The sequence below is a fragment of the Hydra viridissima genome, unplaced genomic scaffold (assembly GCF_058129835.1).
Source record: "Hydra viridissima isolate aposymbiotic clone 2 unplaced genomic scaffold, HvirCarnegie_v1 scaffold_11, whole genome shotgun sequence".
NCBI lineage: Eukaryota > Metazoa > Cnidaria > Hydrozoa > Anthoathecata > Hydridae > Hydra > Hydra viridissima.
In genome coordinates, this window is record NW_028324310.1 from 4,746,526 (window position 1) to 4,770,000 (window position 23,475).

At 26.5% G+C, this 23,475-nt stretch overlaps 1 protein-coding gene across 8 annotated transcripts in view; it reads right to left on the reverse strand.

The window, feature by feature from the left end:
* The window catches only part of LOC145190847 (rho guanine nucleotide exchange factor 12-like), a 37,037-nt gene that overhangs the window by 11,859 nt on the left and 1,703 nt on the right, over nucleotides 1-23,475 (reverse strand). For 2 of the 8 annotated variants that reach the window (XR_016444793.1, XM_090066027.1), the window contains exons 5-29: nucleotides 20,800-20,856; nucleotides 20,184-20,251; nucleotides 16,216-16,290; nucleotides 15,375-15,425; nucleotides 15,071-15,139; nucleotides 12,772-13,038; nucleotides 10,039-10,512; nucleotides 8,238-8,344; nucleotides 7,982-8,079; nucleotides 7,167-7,236; nucleotides 7,026-7,067; nucleotides 6,020-6,077; nucleotides 5,697-5,904; nucleotides 5,495-5,583; nucleotides 5,284-5,344; nucleotides 5,099-5,143; nucleotides 4,667-4,710; nucleotides 4,565-4,578; nucleotides 3,897-3,932; nucleotides 3,278-3,296; nucleotides 2,271-2,302; nucleotides 2,141-2,174; nucleotides 1,773-1,816; nucleotides 1,578-1,669; nucleotides 1,400-1,410 (exon numbers count right to left, since the gene is read on the reverse strand). Coding sequence is in view for 7 of the 8 variants with exons in the window: in XM_090066027.1 (XP_089922153.1) it covers nucleotides 1,400-1,410; nucleotides 1,578-1,669; nucleotides 1,773-1,816; nucleotides 2,141-2,174; nucleotides 2,271-2,302; nucleotides 3,278-3,296; nucleotides 3,897-3,932; nucleotides 4,565-4,578; nucleotides 4,667-4,710; nucleotides 5,099-5,143; nucleotides 5,284-5,344; nucleotides 5,495-5,583; nucleotides 5,697-5,904; nucleotides 6,020-6,077; nucleotides 7,026-7,067; nucleotides 7,167-7,236; nucleotides 7,982-8,079; nucleotides 8,238-8,344; nucleotides 10,039-10,512; nucleotides 12,772-13,038; nucleotides 15,071-15,139; nucleotides 15,375-15,425; nucleotides 16,216-16,290; nucleotides 20,184-20,251; nucleotides 20,800-20,856 (2,165 nt within the window). In the remaining variant the exon portion in view is untranslated. Of the gene's footprint in view, nucleotides 1-1,399; nucleotides 1,411-1,577; nucleotides 1,670-1,772; nucleotides 1,817-2,140; nucleotides 2,175-2,270; nucleotides 2,303-3,277; nucleotides 3,297-3,896; nucleotides 3,933-4,072; nucleotides 4,399-4,564; nucleotides 4,579-4,666; nucleotides 4,711-5,098; nucleotides 5,144-5,283; nucleotides 5,345-5,494; nucleotides 5,584-5,696; nucleotides 5,905-6,019; nucleotides 6,078-7,025; nucleotides 7,068-7,166; nucleotides 7,237-7,981; nucleotides 8,080-8,237; nucleotides 8,345-10,038; nucleotides 10,513-10,703; nucleotides 10,803-10,971; nucleotides 11,092-11,137; nucleotides 11,259-12,771; nucleotides 13,039-15,070; nucleotides 15,140-15,374; nucleotides 15,426-16,215; nucleotides 16,291-20,183; nucleotides 20,252-20,799; nucleotides 20,857-21,341; nucleotides 21,361-23,475 lie in introns of those variants that run through there. The other 6 variants (XM_090066029.1, XM_090066028.1, XM_090066030.1 and 3 more) reach the window with 6 other exon arrangements.

A 23,475-nucleotide genomic window follows, 5' to 3' on the forward strand; every position in this document is an offset into this window, starting at 1 on the left:
TTTATTCAATCAGTATTCTTTATCTATCCTATTTTATCTACTGCAACTCTTGAAATATGCACATATATTCTCTGTTTATATTAAAAAGTGATAGAGCAGAACTATTTATAAATTTAAATTTAGCACACCCAAATTAGCAAAAAAAACACTTATCCCCATTCTAGCCTCAGACCAAAAAATTATTTTTGTAAACCAGTTTTATTACAATATGAATGCTTTAGGTGTTTTTTTTAATTATTTTTATTTCCTTTTCTCTGTAAAGTTTATTGTAAGTTTATTGTAAGTTTATTGTAAGTTTATTGTAAGTTTGCTGTAGAAAATTTTGTTGAGCTAGTTCTCTGATGTGATGCATTTTGTTGCTCTGTGACCAACAGTAATTAGTTATCATGTTGATATTCCACTAACCCTGATATTTACCCTGTTTCATCACCCATGTTTTTAGGTAAAAAAAAAAAAAAGTCAAGAGGGTTGTGCAAGTAGCGGACTTTAAGGTCAGACAACTAAGAGTTTTAAACTTACCTACCATATTGGCTACAATAAATTCATAGGCACTTTTACATTGTCCAAAAAAAAATTTTTAAGAGAAACAACGGAACTTGTCAGCACTCAGTTGACTTTTACTAAATTCAGATTTGGACTGTAAAATGTCATCAATAGACTGAGATGGCTCAAGGATAGAAAGTCCCAATCCATGTTTTTCCAGCCAATCAGCTGAAGTAAAGGTTAGGATAGACAACTACTATGTTATTTTTGAAGTTATATCAAGAAACATCAATGATACAAAAATAACGTTTGTTTAATAAATATTTTTGCTCTCTCCTACACCTGGGTATCATAAATTTAAAAGTTTTCTCTTCTTTCTTTTACCATTTCCTAAGGTTCTTGACACAAACAAAACATACTTTTTGAGAAATCCAACATCTCTCTTGATTACTGATCAAAATTTAAAAACTTTTTCATAAAGTTAGTTTCCTTTGATTACTTTTAACTACAAAGTCACCACATAACAAAAAAAGGATGAGGAGAGTTTTTACAACCATGATTAGCCATACATAGAATGTAAATTAAAAACACATCAAACACTGCTCTTAACTGGAAAAAAACAAACAACTGTTACTATTTGTAAAAAACTACTGACCTAACAACAATTGATTGTCAACCTAATAACATTTGAATGATTGAAAATTCTTTTTTCACATTTTGAATAAAAAATTTTTCATTAAAATGAGATAAACTGGTAAGAGATATGTCTTTTTATATCGCTATATTCATAATCAGTAAACCAAACAACACAGGAATAGGTAAATTTATTGAAAAAAGTTTTTTTATTGTTTGTCTCTGATATTATTCTAAATATAAGTATTTTGAAACTGTCAAATAATCAAGTAAAATTACTTACTGGTTCCTCATCTTTATTCATAAAAAAAAAAAAAAAAAAAAAAAAATCATAATTTACAATGCCATTGTTAAAAAAAAGTAAGTTTCAAAAGCAATTCATTTATATATTTTTGTTACAGACATAGTGTTGTAATAATTTGTAAAAAATTGATAGCATTAACAAACCCTAGCTTACTAACCTGAAACTATTTCTGGAGGTGGAGAATCCAGACCAGGTCCAGAGCGTACTCCAGGGAATGGTGTTGGACCATAAACACCATTGTGGTCAGATCTAAAGTGAAGTTGTTAAATTTTTTTTTTTAAAAAAAAAAAAAAACTTCCAAAAACCTGTTGCAAACTTTTATCCGAATTTTTATTTGAAACAAATAACATACTTTATCCCAGGTAGAGTCCCTACAACCTTAGGTGACCTGATATTCTAATAAATAAATCAAAGTTTAAGTGTTTACATTTATATCAATATATTTCTGTATTGGTTTTGATTATATATATATATATATATATATATATATATATATATATATATATATATATATATATATATATATATATATATATATATATATATATATATAAAATAGACTTAATGGTTTAGTTTTGAAGTGCTTTTTTTTTTTAATTTTAAACATAAAGTGAAATTTAATTTGTTAAATTATAAAAGTTACACAATAACATTAAATAACTTCAGAAGAAACAAAAAAATGACATTAAAATACCAGATAAAGGAAAATTACAAGCATACCTTTTGAGTGTTAACTTTCTGAACATAACTAATTCTATAAAAAAAAATCAGAAGCATTAAAACATTACAATCAAAACGAAAAAAGATAAAAAAAGAAAAAAAGTGTACTGAAAGAAATTTCTGAACTTACGTGCTTGCTTTTGGTTTTTTAGAGTGATAATCCTACCAAATAATTTTATCAAAATATTTTTAAACAGCATATTGCAAATTTTTAATAAAGCAGAGTGACTTTTTATGAAAACATTATGTAAGTTTTACGAAAACATTGAGTGAGAAATTATAGTGCAGCAAAAACATAAAATCTTATTTATTGAAATAAAAATGTTTTTGGCAAGCTATACAGGGTGGAGTGGCAAAACCTAGAATATCTTAAACAACTTTTTAAAATTATATTGAGTGTATATGAAAAATTTGCTTTTTACCAGAATTAGAATTAGATATATTGTAGAGATTGTTAAGGTGTCTATTGTGGAGATTGTTAGGTTGTCTATTAGAGCACTGTCTACAAAATTAAGAGCACAATATCAGTTGGAAAAGACATTAAGAGTTAGGAAGTGGAAGCATGAATAAGTCTCTCAAAACAAAAATATTGAATGATCTTACAGAATCCATTAGGAGTAGTCCAGGGAGTTCATGTCCTTATCCAGGGACATGAACTCCCTGGACTATTCAGTTTGGGGAAAATTGGAACATTCAACCAAAACTTTACATCCTAGTGTCAATCATCTTAAGCAAATATTCAGATTTGATTGCGACAAAATATGAGATCATAAAAGTGAGATTTCTGTTTGATCAATTACAACACCTTTAGATGCTGGACACTGGCTGTAATAGAAACAAAGGTGACTTTGTTAAATAAAATGTTTCTTAGAGCACCTAAAAGCATTTGTATAAGTTATATTGATGTCAGTTGGTTAGTTATTGAAGAAAAAAAAAACTATATATACTGTTTTGATTTTCTAAGTTTCGTTGCTCCACCTTGTACTTTTACATATTCAATGACATTTAATTCAAATTAAGAATGCAATTTAAGTTTTAAAAATCCAATTTTTTGAATTACTTAATATTTATGAAAGCACAATTATAACAGAAACACTGAAGTCTGAAATACAGCCAGTAAAAAGAAGTGTTATTTACCTCTTGTGGTGTACTGGACCTAAATAAAAAGATTTAAGCATGAAATACTTGCAGTGCTTGAAAGCAATACAAAAGTTACAAACCACCACTAACACAATGAAAAAAATGGTAAAAAAACTGATGATGATGATGATGATGATGATGATGATGATGATGATGATGATGATGATGATGATGATGATGATGATAACAATGATGACAACGACAATAACAACAAGGATGACAATGATGATGATGATGTAGCAATCCATGCAAAAAATGTAAATAAAATTTCTTGCAAGAGCATTTATTCACAACAAGAAAATGTCAGGAAAAATTTTTCTTTATCATTTCAGACAAAACTCATTAGAATAACATCTTATTAAGTGAAATGCATGATTTTATGTATGGAACCTAACTTTTCTTTAAAATTCCTTAAAGTATGTGAAAAGTATATGAACATTTTACTAAATAATGTTTAATACAAGTGAAAAACCACATTAGAAATAATGTAATCTACTTATTCAAAAATCTAGTAGCACACCATAGGCATTTGCAGGTTGTATTTTCATTGTGCGATAACATTAAACATTTGGTTATTGGCTTAAAAGAAATATTGTGTTTTATTCTAATAAATTACCGCTCAATGAACTTTTCATCAGCATGCTGCTCCTCACTAAACAATAAAAAACTGCTATTATTCCTATATATAACAGTCATTTATAATGTATAATAACATATACACAACAGTTATTTCTTATAGTAACAGTGTAATATAAAGTCTCATCATTTGAAAGGAAAACATTTTGAACTAACCCACATCTTTTGTCCAACAAATTTTTAGACAAACCAGGGAAGAAGAACGAATAGGTTGAAACAAATGGGTGTTCATTCATATCTCCATTTTCTGGCATTATTTACTTTAACATGTTTAAGCTAGCAACATTCTCTATATTAAAGCCTACAAAGATGGCTGCTCCATAAATTTTTAGTTATTTAACTTGCAAATTGTTTTATTTGTGTCAATAACTTTGATAACAAATACCTTTATATCATTTTAATATCATTAAAAAGTTTAAATAGTCTCCCCAGTTAGCAGAACTCTTCACTCTCGTGTCAAAACTTTTAAAATACCTCATAAATATTTATGAAGTAACAATAAATTTTTAAAACCTAATTCAACAGTGAAATAAATATTTGATGTATTCATTACTCCTGCCTTTAATATGTAATGCTTATACATCAAACAAAAAAAGTGTTTAACAAATAAGTTCTATTAAAATTCAATCTTTATAAAAACAAACAAACCTTTCATGAAGTAACTAAAAAGAAAAAAATAAATTTAATAAGAAACAATAATTAAATACCTTCTGCAAAGAAAATAATATTCTGAGGAATTAAAAAACATACATCTGGTTCATTTGGGGATGAATTAAAGCGCTTCCTGGTGTCTCCTAAAAAAAAAAATTTTATAAATTTGAAAAAAACTACAATATGAAAAGTTAAGCTTCCCCTCTCCCCATCTGTTTTTGGTAAAAAAAAAAAAAAAATGCAGCATCCATTATCAATTTTATGCATTTAAGATAGCTGTATTTTACAAGAAAAACATACTTTTTAGACAAAGTAATAATAACCTTTTAAACCTAAAACAGATCACTTAATGTTTTTTTTTTAAATTTGTCCTAATGTAAGTAACATAAAAGTTTTTCACAAACTTCTTTAAGAAATGCCACAAAAAGAATGTGTTTGCAATTTAAAAAAAGTTAAAAGTGCAACAAAAGAATGCATTAGTTTTTAATAAAACACTGTCTATAATTTATTTTGCATAAAATATACCACTACCATTTGTTTCTGACATATCTTCCAAATCAGGAGGTTTAAGATGATCTAATGGTAAATTAAAAATATTAAAGATTAGAAAAATAAAAATAAAAAATCTACTTGGTACTTTTCAATAAAAAGCATCAATATTTGTAATTTACTCTAACTTATATTTATAATAAAAAGTAGCAATATTTATAATTTACCTTTTTTATCATTTATATTTATAGGTCTTCCTCCTCCCACTAGCCCTGTTTTTTTCACCTCCTAAAAAAGTAAAAGAATTACTGAGCATAATGATTACTTAACTTGATAAATAAAAATTACAAGAATACTCCAAAAACTGAAATCATTCCAGGTTACCTACTTATTTCATTAAAACATTTTTAAGAAATAGCCAATCAAACATAAAAATACCTTTGTATTTTTAGTTTTTGATTTTGGACCAGGACATCCTTCTGTTAGTGAATCAACACAACCACGCTTATGCACATTGAAATCACAAACTAGCAAACAAGACTTTATTAATGACATTAAATATAACAACTTCAACACTAATTAAATGGCTTTTCATTATCAAATTTGGCAACTAGTGTTTAAGATGTCTTAGGATACTAACCTTGACATTGGTAACCTTGGGTACCAATACCCCAAAGTAACCCATAACAAGCATCACAGAGAGTTAAGTTAGTGTATTGCATGCTAACAAACTGATGACCATTAATTGAATGACTTTTGCGTTTGGGTTTAAATACACCAAATGAAGTTCTTTCTTTTTCAGCAAAGCAACGGCAACGCTCAAGAATATTTGCACGACCTCCTGATATCTGATAAAGTCATGCATAATTTTTTACTTAAACATTTAAAACTCAACTTTTTCTACACCTTCAAAATCACAGCATGTGCAACAATGATAGAGAATTTGCTACTTTTCTAGTATACCTTTCCTGTCAGTCCAACCTGTTTCATGAAAGTTGCCAGAGCAGATGCCATTGCTGTACTAAATTATAAAAATATACTTTTAAGGAAATAAACATCTAAGTTTACCTTTAAGTTTTATGCAACAAACTATTATCATACAAATAACAAATTCATTGAGAAACTAAAGTTTTAATTAACAAATACAAACTTAAAATAAATGATACAAACATAAAAATGATGAAAGTAATGCCTTAAGTTAGGTCTGAGAAATATTTTGAATTTTTTAGATCAATCATCATTTTTAATGATAAAAATTGATATAAATAAAATTACAACTTATCAACAAAGAAAAAATGGCAACTCTAGTAAAACAATGCATGTAAACCTTTCTCATTCAAATTAATTAAAAAGAAACGCATAAAATGCTGTAAATAATAATAATCATGATATTAACAATAATAATGGCTATAATAACAATATTAAAAATAGCAATAAGCTTATTAGCTTCACAAACATAATGGTTCTTGCATGCCACAAATATCAAACTAGTTTTGGTGTTTTACTGCTCTCAAAATGATAGAAATCTGTGTACTTCAAATTATTGCAAAAATATTGAAACAATTTCAGAAATGTTTAAACTTAAATATTGCCATAAAATATGACCATGATAAAAATTGTAATGCTAATATATGACCATGTTAAAAAATTGTAATGTTAACTTATGACAGTCAAAAAAATGAAAACATGAACATCTTATTTAACTTTGAAAGTAAAAAATCATTTGCAATGATGTGAATTTGTGAAAGAACCTAGCATCATCTTTACATCATACTATAGAAGAGTATGTTTTTTTACAATATGCTAAACCCTATTTTTGAATAATAACCAAAGTGCATAGCTTGATGGAAACAACACAGCAACAAACAGCAGTAAAAAAGGGCTTAGATGACAATTTGATGATTACTAAAAAATGGAAATAAAAATGTTGATAAATAAATTTTAAAAAAGTGTTAGAAAATATACTAACTTTCTATCATTTTGGGATTCATTTGGTGAATCCACATCTGCCCTGTGAATAGAAAACAAAATAAAAAAATAGAAATAAAAATACAGAAAAAATTATTCATTATACTGTAAACATCAGTACTTCCACTAACTGAAGGCTTACATAAGTGTTTCTAAATGAGGTAGGAGGGTTTGCTCAATTACTTTTAATTCCTTGATACGATCAAGATCATCTGAAAAAAATTAAAAATGCTCAAAAAATACTTTAGACAATCCTTATTTATCTAATTAAATTATGAGCATAAACATCCATTTTGTTATTTATGCTAAGAGTTAGTTTGAAATATAAATATGGTTATTACTAATCATTTATTGCAAAGAAGAAATATATTATCAGAAAAAAAAAAAAAAGTTGATGATTATTTTGTCAGCTTGCAAAAGAATAATTTCATACTCCTTTATGTTCAGAAATTAAACATCAAATTAAATTTTATTTTGTGAATTCTGACTAGTTGAAAAAATGTTTCCAGATGCAAGAAGAATGTAAACCATGGAATACATTATAATGAAATGTTTCCCAGATGCAAGAAGAGTGCAAGAAGTGTGGAACATATCCTATTAAAAGCTTAAAACATTTTCATGTTATTAGAAAAATATTATTTACACAAAGTGACTTTCCTATGAGAAACACCATAATTGCATTAATTGCAAAGGAAGCATGTGAAATGAGAGAGAAAGAAATTTTCTTGTACCATTTTTTGGAATGAATTAGGTTTATGACACACTGAAAGAGCACTTTGATAAGTAAATGTCTTCAGCATCAAGTTAAACAAAACACCTTAAACTTAAAATTAAAATGTTTTACTTAAAAATTATTACTTAAAAAATGAACTTAAAAAATTTAACAATATTTCAAATAACTTAAACAATGTTAAAATAATGATCAAAATTTTCTTTAAAAATTTGTAAAAGCAATACCTTCCAGCTGATGGTCACCAAACAATCCACCTAAACCCAGTGCTCTTTTGTTGCGGAAGTCTGCAAGCTGGTCACTGACTTCATAGTAAACAATTTCCCTAAAAAAAAAAACATCACTACTATTTAAAAAATATATCAATACCATCCAAAAAATATTATCCATAAAAAATATACAAAAATATGTTTTGATTTTCAAGCATTATTTCCATTTCTACATAAAAAAAACTTTTAACAACATAAAAAAACAAATTAAAACCTTGCAACATCAAAAACACTGTGCAAACGATCTTCAGAAGTTTTAGCATTCTCTAAAGATTCTTCAATAGCTATTTCCTCCAGCTCTTCTATATCCACTTTTAATGGCTAAAAACAAACTAAGTGCCTAAACAAGTTATATACAGTTTGGTCATATATATTTACCCATTATTAATTTATTGAAAAATATATTTCAAACATTTAAAACATTAAGGAAATGTTTTATTATGTAATCAAGAATGTGTGAACAATGACACAATAACTTAATTAAAATTGCTCCTTTTCTGATTATTTTGTTGATACAATTCTGCTTGTTGTGTAATTATTTGCAATTTGTCTACAAATTTAAAGCCAAAAGCCAAGTGCTTTATTAGCACTTTATTAGCACACAAAAGTCAAGTGCTCTGTTATTAGTATATTTATTAATTGATAATCAGTGTAAAGTTATATATATATAACTTAAATTTCTTGGAAAAAAGTAAACTATTATTAACTTGTTTCCAATTTCATTAATGTTGATACCACTATAATGACTATTTACAAATACTTATAGAAGATATGCATGCCAACTAATAATTAAACTGTGTTATTTTTTAACTCGCAATTTTGAGTTTAGGAAGTAGATCAAACCAATTGGAATAAACTTTTAAGATGTAAAGCCATCTAAAGCTAAAGCTTTAGACAATATGTAGTAGACAGTATTTTCCAAAATGCTTTTTTTTGTATGGGTGTATGAAAAAAACAAAAAATATTTGTTTTTATTTCATTAACATAAATCTTACTCTAAGCAATTTACAATTTCTTTCTGATTCTTTAACAAAAAAAAAAAAAAAACCTCCTTTTCTCTTCTTCTCCAGACAAAACATTTGATGAGTAGCACATTTAACATAGATAAACAAAAAATAATTTCCCTTCAATTTTGAAGATACACTGTCAGAATTAAATCAGATTACAAGAGAGGCTCTGTCTGATTTAACTATCAAAAGTGATGCATAGATATCCCTCATCTTTTAAAGGAAAGTGTAAAGCCCACCATTCATTGTGTCTGAATGAAGTGTTGTTTTATGTTCTACAAGTTATTAAAAAAATCTAAAGTAAACTGCTAGATTTTCATGACTTTGTATTTGCATTTATCAATTAAGATTGAGAAAATTTTACTTATGCTAATCTTAAACTTTGTTAATCTTAATCTTGAACTTTGTCAGCTAATTCAACAATCTGTACATTACATTTGAACTTTGCTAATTCAACAATCTGTACATTACATTTGAACTTTGCTAATTCAACAATCTATACATTACATTTGAACTTTGCTAATTCAACAATCTGTACATTACATTTGATGTATAAAGTAAACCTGGCACTAATTTTTGATGTGTAAAGCAAATCTGGCACTAATTTTTGATTGTTGCTGACAGATTATTAAGATTACTTAAGCGAGGGTTTGTTTAGTCCCCATAACTTTAATTTATGAATTCCAGTTTACTTTTACAAAAAAAATTTCAGGTTTGGAGTATCATTTAAACAACAAAAATAAATCACAGGGTAAAATGACTTAATATAGTTGTAATCAGAACAAACAAAAAAACTTCTAAAAGTTTTTTAGTTAATAAGTAGTTTTTAAGAATGAACTACAAAATGAGAAACTTGATTTTTTGTGATGGTATTTCATATATCTCTATTCTAAGTAAAAAAGCGAGGAATTACAATCAGTAATTAATTAGATGCTTGAAAACATGTGCCATAAAACATTAACAATTTCAAAATTTAATAAGTAATAAACAAATTTCAAATTTACTTACAGCATTACGAGCAATGAATGTTGAATATATCTCATAAGCCCATCTCTTTAAATCTTTCATGCTGCCAGTTTCATCTTTAAAAGTTGAGGATACCAGCCAAAAAAATAATGCACTTGGATTGCTGTTTGACATTAGAAAATGCAAAAATACAGCTAAATGAGCAGGCCGACCAGCTAGTATTTTAAGGTCAACAAATGGACCATGATCAGTAATGTTTTCATTTTCTAAATCAAACTCATAGTCCTCCATAGAAATGACTGAAGCAGCTAAGTGTGTAGGCATGTTTGCTGCAAGATTGTCCTGCTGCACCTTTAAGAACATAGAGTCAAAAGAATTATCTTGCTCTTGTGTACTAATTAATGCATTAGTTACTTTTGGTGACAAAGAAAGTCCATCAGTAGCATCTCCAATGTTTTGCCTTTGTATTGTAGACATTGCAGTTTCAATGTTGGGAGCACTTAATGATGGTTGAAGCTATATGAAATAGAAATGATATTCTATATATATGAAAAAAAATTTTTTTTTTTTTAAATTTCATCAAAAAAATTTCCTTTTGATTATTAGATTTATATTAGGATTGCTGAAATACCAGCAGTATAATAGGTAGGAGAAATTTAACAAAGCATCAACATGCTGAAAATTATGAAACTAACAATTGATAATACCAAGATAGATGAAGCATTTTGATTGGTTGAAAGATATTTAAGAGGTGACCGATCAATAAAACATTACCATTATACTTTTATATCATTTAAAATACTAAAACAATAAGACCAAACAGTAAGCATTCATGTTTCATACAATTATTTTCATTTTTTATTAACCACTTTAAGAAAATTTTTCAAATTTGAGTCTACAGGATTTTTTACCTGTACAAGAATGATTAACAAGATATCAATTATTCATTTCAAAAAAATTGCTGAGTTTTTTTACTTGTTTTTGTATTTTGTTGTAAACACCAACTTAATGGTGTCAAAGATTGTAATCAATCAGTGTTGATCAAAAAAGATTGCAACCAATCATTGTTGATAAAAAAAAAATTGTAACCAATCAGTGTCAATCAAAAAAGTTTAGATCTAAGGAAATTCAAACATCGTACAAAATCAATTTTTTGAAATCTCTGAAGTTTTCATCTCATTTTCCATCACCAGTTTCACATGACAATTACCAAAAAATATTTTAATATTAAGACATTATGCAACATATTCTTTAATTTTCCTATCAAAAATAAATTATTATCAACAGTTTTTATTTAAAAAAAAAAATTTTATAAAGATAAAATTTTATCTTCAATGAATAAATAATGTTAAATCATAACAAACAAACCGAAAAGCATAAGAAACTAAAAACCAAAAGTAGCAATGAAAGTAGCAAATAATGAAAATTGATTTTCTGACATTAAGTAACAGGATCATATTACAGCAAAAGCAAATTATACTTTTTATGCAAGATAAAAAAAGAACTTTTTTTAATTTTTGATATAAAATATTTGATAATACATACTTACAAAAAATTATAATTTTATCAAATAAATACCATAAAATTGGTTCATAAAAAATCCTTTATAAAAATGATATGACATAATAAATGTGTAATTGAAAGCTACTGGTTGGTTATGGTACTCTATGAGTTTGTGTTTATGGTACTCTATGAATATCTACAAGATGCATAAAAGATTTTAATGCATATAACTATCTATGGAAAATACTTCTGTAAAAAACCCTCAGGAACTAAACACAGCAAAATTAGCAAAAACATCTTAATGATGCTTAAACAATTGTTAAACTGCATTTGACCATTATAGTTAAGCCATATTAGACTGTAATTAACCAGTATAATTAAATTACATTAGATTGCATTTAAACATATTATTTTGTGAAATTATTTTACTGATAAAAACTCTTGTCAAACTTTTTTAACAAAATAAAATCTTTTGCTTTGACAAAATTTAAACAGTTCAACAACAGTAAAAACAACAAAAAAGAGAAAAAATGTTTTGAAAGCAAACACAAGACAGTTCAATGAAAATATCCAGAAAACCAAACAAAAAACAGAAAAACTATTTTAGGCAGAAAACAGATATCTTTTTTAGAGAAAACAAAGTTTGAAATTTTTATAAATTGAATTAAACTTGCTTCAGCCTCCATATCAACATGAAAATGTTTTAATAACACAACTAAGAAGAAGTATTTTAAATTTGTACATTAGAGTAAATATTGGGAGAAAACAAAAGATTTATTTAAGAAAAAACATACAATGAAAGGGTTGAAAAGTCAACAACAAACAACATATAAAAAAATTCATTTTTCGTTAAACAATAGCTTCCACAAGAGAATTTTCAGCTTGCTAATAATTAAGTCAATTAACCACTATAAATCAATAAGCAACAGAGTTCAAAATTTTAGAAAATTCTTTTACTTGTTTTATGATATTGAAAAGAATTTCATTTAAAGTTTTGATTTCTGACAACCTAAAGGCCACACAGCAAGATTAAAATGTAAACAGAAAAACCATAGTTACAGAATTATTTGCACATTTATGAAAGTTTTTTTTTTTTGACAGAAAAGTTAACTAAAAAGATTAGAAAATTTATTTATGTACTTTTTGCATACTATGATGATAACTATAAAATAACAAATATGATTTTTTAACTATATTGTAATAAATATGAATTTTGATATTTACATATTAATATAAAAATTGAACACAAATTTGTTAATATTTAAGACTAACCTTAGAAGCTTGCCTGATACTTGCTGATGAAGAAAATTTTACACTGGGTGTAGGACTACTCACTCTAGGCGGACACTGCTCCTGAAGGTTTTGATTTTCAATTCCTTCTCGAGGATGAAGTTTGTTTAACTCACTCAAACCAGTAGAGACATCAGTTGCTTTTTGAACACTAGTAGAAAAAGGTCGTAATTGAGGAGAAGCACGATTCCATGATGGAACTTCTGAACCTGGTCGAAATACTTGACGTGCAGCTTGACTCAAGCTGGACTAGAATAGAAATTTTATTAAATAGATTACCAAAGTTTTATAGAAAATCTTTTGCTTTTGAATATTTAATTTTGATAATCTTTTAAATAATCTAAAAGAAAACACAAAGCATTAAGCAAATGGAAAACATTTATATAGTTTTTAACATCATTCTTCAAATGGTTCCAATAAATTAGTTCTTCAATACCTGAATACCACAATAAATACCTTAATTTTTCAACAGTTCGATGTGTTTTTACAATTAATATTATTATCTCTTCTGAGCAGAACTCACTAACAATGAAAGCAGCATTTAGATTAATGTTTATATTATTGGTAGGCCCACCTGAGAACAATTTGGTTCCAAAGAATTAAATTGTACATTGTTGTTTAGAAAGGGATATCACAATGCGAACTTCATAAATTTCAATATTGGTTCAATGTCACAAAAATAAAATATTTTAGAGAATATTTTAAGAGTTTTAAATGCAGTTTTTAAAATTGTATAAATAGACATTTGAAAGTTTGTATATAGATTTTAAGTTTATTTACCCTGTTAAATATTATATTTCAAATAAATCCTATGGATTTACAAATTATTGAAATTTAACGGTTTATGCATATGCATATATACATATATATTATATATATATATATTATATATATATATATATATATATATATATATATATATATATATATATATATATATATATATATATATATATATATATATATATATATATATATATATGTATATGTACTGTTGCTAAAAGTTATTAGTAAGCAGAAAGTACTTTGCTGAAAGACAGTTAATGTTAATGATGAAAGTAACTCTAAACTGGGACACAATACAGCTAAAAACAGGTTTAGCTTTGCTGCTCATAAAAGAAAATTAGAAAACTTTAATATTCTTAGGAGGAATTTTGATCCTAGTAAAACTGCTGAGATGCTGAACCTGGTGAACACAAAATAAGTTATATACAGCAATTTTCTGGAAGTATTTATCCTAGAAGTATATTCTCCTCCTTCTGAGCTTAAAAAATATATTGGAAACACATGGTCCTACCAAAGTCTGAAAGAAATTTATTAGATAACGGAGGTTTATTCTTTAAAATAATTATGTTTTTAATTGTAAAGAGAATGATTTAAATTTTTACTTAAAAATTGGATTACAATGGTCTCAAGTTACAACTATTGCTAAAGACAGCCCTAAATCTAATCACTACCTATTACATTATAGAGAAGCAAAATTTTCAAATATTATATTGATTTTGATTTCAAATATGTGGGAATATGGAATTCGCACTTTCAATATGGAATCAGAATATTCAGGAAAAGGATTTTATTTAAAAAATAGTAACAGGATCTGAAATTGCAGTTATGGAAAATATTTGCTCTTTACAGTTGGAGAGTTTTCTTCAAAAACACCCTGATCTTTACAATAATTTCCTCCAAATAGCAATATGGTGTTTAAGTTAAAAAAATAACTAAAAAAATAACTTATTCAAATATATAAAAAAAAGTCATTCAATTTCACGTTTGCTTGATAAAACTTTATATGAGCTTTTTTTTTTATCTGTTGAAACTTATGCTTTTGATTTTGATTCTGAATCCAAATAGGTTTCTTGACATATTAAGATCTAATTGGAGGTATTTAAGCTTCAGGACTAAATCTAGATGGGCTATGAATTGATCAAACAAAATTAGTAATATCAAGTCATACCCAGATAAATTATTTTTCTACAATTTTAAGTAAAAACCTGAAAATACTCAGTAAAAGTAATTGACAAAAAAGATATCCAAAAATTAACACCTCTTATTATCTGACCTTTACTGATTTTGAATCAGTAAAGGTCATATATTAGAAGGTGTTGGTATTTGGATAAAACAAATGCTACAACAGTAAAAGTGTACAACATAAGGTTATAAACAAAATAGGCATTTATTAGGCTATTTTTTTTAAAAAAAAATGGGTATGTTCTTACATTAAAACTACTAGAACTTCTTTTCAATACTTTGAATGGAAACGGATTAGTATTTTTAGTATTACCTTATTATTTGAAGTAAGTACTTTTAACTGATTTTCTAAAGCAGCTAAACGGGTTTCACAGTCAGCAAGCTATATTCACAAAACAATTAGTAATTATTTATACTTCATAAACACTAGTCATTAATAGCTCAACTGTTAAACTTATGTTAAAAATTTAAAAAAGTCACATTCAATTTACTCAATTCAAAAGCTGATTTTTTTTTACCCTTTTTATATAGAAGATATTTAGTAACAAAATCTTAAAAATTAATTTAAAATATTACTTGTTAATATAACATAAATATATTAGTAAGCAAAAAATTACATCTTGCTGAGACTTTATGGTTGGTGATCGCAAATACTCTTCCAAAACTTTCTAAAATCAAAAAACAAAATTTGATTATTTTGTAGATATGAAGAATGGTGCATACCATTTTTGAACTAATGCTGACCAGTTTCTATGTTGAATGAACTAAAATGGGATTTAGCAATCGATGAAAACTTGATGCCAAATGAAATTTATGCTTTTATGTTTACCTTATAGAAAAAGGAGGAAAATAAATAAATGACAAAAGTCGTGTTAATCAGTGTTGCAACCAGTGATAAAACTTAATTGCAATTTCCACAAGTTTTTTCAAGCATGTTTTCCTACTTGTATTATACTTACTTATTGGTAGAATCTGTACAAGAGGAAAAATGAACTATCATTCAAGATGTGTTTCTATGACGAGTGATTTAGGCCCTTTTGTCATCATAATCATCATCATGATCATGATAATCATGATTATCATCATGATCATCATGATCATGATAATCATGATCATCATGATCATCATAATTATCATGGTGATCATCATGATCATGATCATGATCATCATCATAATTATCATGGTGATCATCATGATCATGATCATGATCATGATCATGATCATCATGATCATCATCATCATCATGATCATGATCATCATCTTTATCATCATGATCATGATCATGATCATCATGATCATGATCATGATCATGATCATGATCATGATCATGATCATCATCATGATCATGATCATGATCATGATCATCATCATGATCATCATCATCATGATCATGATCATCATCATCATCATCATCATCATCATCATCATCATCATCATCATCATCATCATCATCAGTACCTTATGATATTCACGTTCTTGATTTAGGGTGCGTTCTATATCTCCTGCACGCTCAGATGTTGGCTTTACAGAGTTCTAGATAATATAAATTATTAAATTAAAAAAAAAAACATTCCTAAAACAAAATAGTAAGAGAATTAACATGAAAAAAGAGGTAGCAATATGTCAAAATGTAATCTTTTATCTAGACAAACTATTTAATCATGAGGATGTCTTATCAATAATATATTAATGATATAATCTTAATGGTTCTAACTTTCAGAGACTTAATTTTGCAATAATACTTTGTAAGCAAAGAACAAAGAATCAATTTTATTGTGGCTGATTATTGCAACAGTTAAATTTTTGATTATCTGCATGATATTGGTAAATTTTTGATTATCTGCATGGTACACCAGCTTTGAGATAACATTTAGTATTTAATTATTTTGAATTTTTGATGCTCTTTTTTTAATTATTGACTTTTTGAAGCTTTTAAGAATTAACTTTGAATTTTTACAATTTTATAATTTTTCCATTATTAATTTTTATCATGAATTATTATATGCACTTAGAATTAACAACAGTTTAACCCTTTAGCGCCCCGTGTAGCAGATCTGCTACATAACTTCAGAAACCTTTTATGGCCATCCTGTCAACACAGTGATCTCAAAAACACCTTTAGTAGCATATTTACAACATATTTTTGTTGATCCGATTTAGCAAGGTCATAATAATTGAATAATCAAGACTTAAAAACACATCAAAATCGCCTTTTTAAAAATCGGATGATTGTTGTCAGACAAGGTATTTTCAAAGAATGTTTTTCCTTTTTTTTTTATGAATATTAAAGCTTATTTGTTTATTTTATTGTAAATTAATAACACATGTAAGTTTTAGAAGTATTTAAGAGAGTTTTCTCTTTTTGAAACTATCACAAAACCCTATCTGAATTTACATGTATCATATATGCAACAATGGGCTTTTTAAGTATACATTGTTACCAATATATATATATATATATATATATATATATATATATATATATATATATATATATATATATATATATATATATATATATATATATATATATATATATATATATATATATATATGCACATATATTGTTTTTCTTAAGATGAATAAAAATAAAAAGTTAAATATTGAAGATGCTCTAGCATTTATTCTTGATGGTGAAAGTGATTTTGAGGATCTTAGTGAGTCAGACTCTGAATTTGAACCTGATGTTTCAACTGCAGTTGTAAGCAATACTAAGGTTGTGCATGATGACAACAATGACAACATTATTTTTCCAATATCGGAGTCTCTTACCCAAGAAAGTAGTACAGGTGATGATATGCTCCATTCCAACTTTTCAGTCCCACTCCCAAAACAATCCAAAATAATCAACAACAAAAAACAAAAAAAAGCAAGTTTACCACTTTGGAAAAAGGTTCCACTAGATAATGATTTGATTGGTGATATTACTTTTCGAGAGGTACCTATTAAACCTATTCCGGATGAAACTACCACTCCATACAAATATTTTAAAATGTTTGTTGATGACAATCTTATAGACATTATTGCTGAACAATCTAGTTTATATAGTTGCCAGTCATCAGGTACAAACATTTCTGTCACATCGAATGAAATAGAGTCTTTTATTGGTGTTTTTTTTCGTATGGGTCTTGTAAAACTACCATCTGTGAGATCTTATTGGGAAACCTTCATGAATTATGATGGAGTAAGTTCAATATTATCAAGGAATAGATTTCTTTCTATCCTCCGCTATCTACACTTTGTTGACAATTCAAAGGTGACAGATGAAGTAAAGAAAAATGATAGGGCTTGGAAATTAAGACCTTGGTTGGAAAAACTGCGAGAAAATTTCTTAAAAGTTTCTCCTGAGGAAAATCAATCAATTGATGAGATAATGGTTGCCTTCAAAGGAAGGTCATTTTTGAAGCAATACCTTCCAAAAAAACCCAATAAATGGGGGTTCAAACTTTGGGGTAGATGTGGTGTCAGCGGGTATTTGTATGACTTTGATTTATATCAAGGAAAAGAAATAAAAAAGAAAGATGAAGTTTCTCCTCATGGTGTCGGGGCATCTGTTGTAATTAAAATGACCTCAACTTTGCCAGAAAATCATAATTTTAAAATATTTGCTGACAATTACTTTTCTTCATTGCCTTTGCTAGATGAGCTAAAAAAGCGTAGAATATGGTATGTTGGAACAGCTTGCCTTAAGCGCCTTAACAAATGCCCATTCACTTCTGAAAAAGAATTGAAAAATCAAGGGCGTGGATCGTTTGACTATCGTACTGACATCAAATCTAATAACATAGCTGTTTCTTGGATAGATAACAAGGCAGTTACTTTAATTTCATCTTTTGCTAGTATTGAACCAATCAACTCAGTAAGGCGTTATGATAGAAAAACCCGGAAATATATTATGGTAAAGCAACCATACATAGTCCAGTTTTATAATAAAAATATGGGTGGAGTTGACAAACTGGATATGATGTGCTCATTCTACAAACCAAATTTAAAATGCCATAGATGGTATATATATATATGGGCACATACCCTTCTTATTGCGTTATCAAATGCCTGGTTTTTGTATCGTCGGGACTTAAAATTTATTTGCCCCAGTAAGAAATTCATGCCTCTAAAAAATTTTCAAGCTGCAGTAGCTTCTAGCTTGGTAACTGTTGTAAAAAGAAAAGCTGGAAGAGCATCTCTTGATGCAATACCTATACCAACTAAAAGAGCTGCTGCTGTTCAGAGTAATCCTACAAAAGATATCCGTCTGGATGGATTTGACCACTTACCAACTCATAGTGACAAACGGCAGCGGTGTAAGAAATGCAAAACTGGTTTTTCTTATATTCGTTGCAAAAAGTGCAATGTTTGGTTATGCTTAAATAAAGACAGAAATTGTTATCATGACTACCATTAATGGCATTTAAAATTTGTTTATATTTATAGTATAAATGATTGTAAACTGTCTTATAAGATATATTTCTTTACATGTTTTTTATTTAATAAGAAGAGACTTTGTAAAATGAAATCAATAGCAAAGTTTCAATTTTCAAATTTCTTTAATATTTCTTTATATACTTAAATACAAAATTTTTTTTTCTTAAGAAAGCTTTTGTTATTTTTTCCCTCGAATTCCCATTGTAGCAGATATGCTACAATGACAAAATTGGGTTTGTTAGTGAAATTTTAAAATTTTATTTTTTAATTCAAAATCTAGGCCCTAAAACAATTTCTTTTTGAAGTTTTTGGAATTTTTTGAAAATTTTAAGCCCTGGTGGGCGCTAAAGGGTTAAAATTGCACACTTGTATGACATACTTTTTATGACTGCTATTTTAACAAATTATATTCTTACACACTCTATAATGATTTTGCACTATTATGACTATACTTCTGTAACACACACTGTTGTGATATGCACACACACACACACACACACACACACACACACACACACACACACACACACACACACACACACACACACACTTATGCACATACATATATACATGGACATATTTCCTGTTACAAAACCTAATAAATGATACTAATCTAAATAACTGTAAAAATCTGCTTCATCTTTTTCCTTGTCCTTTTTGTTTAACCTTCATCATGGATGTAAATAAAGTTGTCATCCTGCTAACCTTGTTGTTGATTTGTTTAACCTGTCTAGGAACTTTTAAAAGATCAACACTAGGTAAAATGTTCCCACTTAATGGCTAGACAATTTTAATCCCATTCATATTTGAATATTAAACTGACATTTGTTTTGACAACTTCAGTATGAGCATACCCCATCTTTTATGTTTCATATTTAATATAAAGCTAACATAAGATGCTTAAAATACCTAAAAGTCTTCAAAAATACCATCAAATCCCCAGCATTATTTGCAAAACTAATTTAAAATTAAAAGTTTATTTTAAACTAATAAAAAAGTCTTACTGCAAATGAAGCAAGATTGTTTCCAAGAGAAGCAGACCTTCTATGACTAGTAAGGTTAGTTTGCTCAACTAGATAACAAAATTAAATCACATTAATTATTATCACATTAAAATATGCAGGAAAAGAAAAAAAGAAAAATAGTAGTTGATTATCTTGCTTGATAATCATAGTAACACACTAGTAATTACATTAGCTTCATTTAATTTAGCTGATAGGATTTTGTAAAGACTTTAAGAAGTTCTTTGTTTATTAGGAGAAAAAAACTACCAATAATTCATATCAATAACTACTTTCTTTTTAACTGATGAAATTTAGATGTTAAAAAGCATACTTATGTTTATAAAATATCACTTAGTGACTTATTATTTAAAGTTTAAAAAAATTATTAAATTTAATATTTAAATTTAGCAACGAGCAGCAACTAAGACAAGCAGAGAGATTAACTCTCTGCTTGCTTTTGTTGGTTGACATAACCAGTAATATATTTTGTTGGTTAACATAATCAGTAATTTTTTCAGTATACTTTTATGTCAGATTCAGTAACCTAACAAAAACTTATGCAATATTCAGTAACTACATAAAAATAGAAAACAAATTTATAAAGTTTACAGCTTACCTGGTTTTGTAGATGAGTTGTCTTTACCAAGTAATGTAAGAGCAACAAACGAACCACCTATTACCATATGAAAATTTTAAATAGATATAAAATGTAAATCTTCTAGAAAAAAAAGTGCAACTTAAATGCATAACATTAAAAAACAAGTTTTTTTATTCCTGGCTTCCAGGAATCCAAGATCAGCATATTTTTACCACTACAAATTTCCAATAATTAATACTCTTAAAAGCCTTCTCCTTCATATTGTTGAGTTACAGTATGTATGTATGTATGTATGTATGTATGTATGTATGTATGTATGTATGTATGTATGTATGTATGTATGTATGTATGTATGTATGTATGTATGTATGTATGTATGTATGTATGTATGTATGTATGTATGTATGTATGTATGTATGTATGTATGTATGTATGTGTGTATGTATGTATGTTTTAAAGTTTAAAAATTGCTATCTTATTAAATGTAAAATCTATTACAAAAGTTTGTTTACAAAATACCATAACTAAATGAAATTTATCTCTAACTAAAGACTCTGTACCTTAACTTTTATGCAATAAAAGGAAAAGTAAATTACGTTAAGTTATTCATAGAATCAATTTATTTCAAGTTACATCAAGTTATTCATAGTTAGTTATACAATCAATTCATAGAGAGTATACAATCAATTTTTTATAATCTTCAATAGAATTTTAGTCAGTTTTAATGGTGATAATTAATTTTAGAATGTCTTATTGAGCTGCTTACTAAAGTTCAATATCAATCAAGAAATCCCACTATAATTGATAATCATATGCTTCAATTTCCGAAATAGAATTCTGTTGAATATTTAGAAATTTTTATTTAATAATTTAAAAATTGACAAATGATTATTAATGATAGCAAAATATTTTTGTTTGATATTGAACTTTATCAAACAATTCAATAAGACATTTTTTAAAAATAATTATCATCATTAAAAGTGATTAGAATTCAGTTTGGTGCAGTTTGAGTTCAGGTAGTAATTATTTTTGGTATTTTAAGATGATCAATATTTAAAAGATAAAAATAATCTGCGTTAACCAATAAATTATATTTTTAAAAAAATACTCCTAGAAAAGATGAAACACTCTAAATATTATAATTAAAAGATATAAAAGATGTTTTGCAAACATTTCAGATTATAACAACTAAGCCTTTTTTAACTTAAAGATTATCTATAGGAGCTATATGTAGTTCTTTTGTTTGTATTTTGTTTGTAAATAACTAGATACTATCACAAAAATGATTTGCAGATTGTGAGTAACCATTTTATATATATATATATATATATATATATATATATATATATATATATATATATATATATATATATATATATATATATATATATATATATATATATATACAAAGACAAGCAAATTATTAAACAATTAAAATTTAAAAAAAATGTATTTTGTCAAGTGCAGCAACAGCAATACAATTTATCTTAAAATATGCAATATATATAAAAAAAAAGCTCACAGAAAATTTCTTTTTTATAATAATATTTTTTTAATAACTGAAATGCTGATTTATTTCAACTTGAACTCATTTATTTAAGTGTTTAGCTTGACTTAAAAATCCTGATTTAATCAAAAAATTGAAACTATAAATTTTTCACAAGAGAACCAAATGAGAAAATGAGAAAATTTAAGATAAAAACAACTTTTGAAACTTAGTAGAATTTTTTTTAAAAAAAAAATAAAATAACATCATTTGCATCTACATTTATCTTAAAACAATATGGATTAGTAAAATGGATTAGAGTCATATAAACTTTTCTCTGTTAACGTTACTCATTGAAATTGAAAAAACAACATAAAAACTTGGCCATCAATAGCATCAGATGCTACTGTCTGTTTTCAAGAATGTTTATAAACAATGAAAGAGGTCATGCTTTAGTGATAAAACAAAATCCTTTAATCACCCTAAATAATAAGATAATCTCCAGAAAACAAATTTGTTGATATTTTTATAAATTATTGAACTTCAAATTTAGAGGAAATAAATGTCATTATGCATTATGAATTATAACGCATCATATAAGCATTTTTACTGTATACAACAATACAACTTATTTCTAATACATATAAAGGTTTAATATTGAACCATAAGATAACATAAAACTAAAAAACATAATTTTTTTTTCAAAAAAAAAAACAAATTGTTTTTTGAGTAAAAACAAGTGTAAAAAAATTTTTAAGATAATTGTAAAAACTTTTTAAAACCAAAAATAACATTTGCTAATCTTTATTTTATGTTATGCTTAAAGATTTAAACTTTCAATCAAGTGTAAAAAGCAATTTTTTTTTTTTAAGAGGTAAGCATTAAAAACTAATAATTATGTAAACAACAAAAATTGTACCAAAGACATTGAAACCTGGAAAAAAATCTGTAACAGAAATAACTAAACTATGTAGTAAATTTTGAGAAATTCTTTAAAAACTCTGATGTTTTTATTGCCAATATTTATAGTTGTGTGCCTTCAAACACATATACAATTTTAATATACACAAATGAGGCAAATCATAGTGTGCCCATTTTAAAATCTATGATAAACTCTTGCACTATGGTGGTAGAAACAAAGGAGACAAAATGCATTATTAGAAAGTAACAAATAAAAGTCAAAATTAAACAAAATTTTTAATATTTTT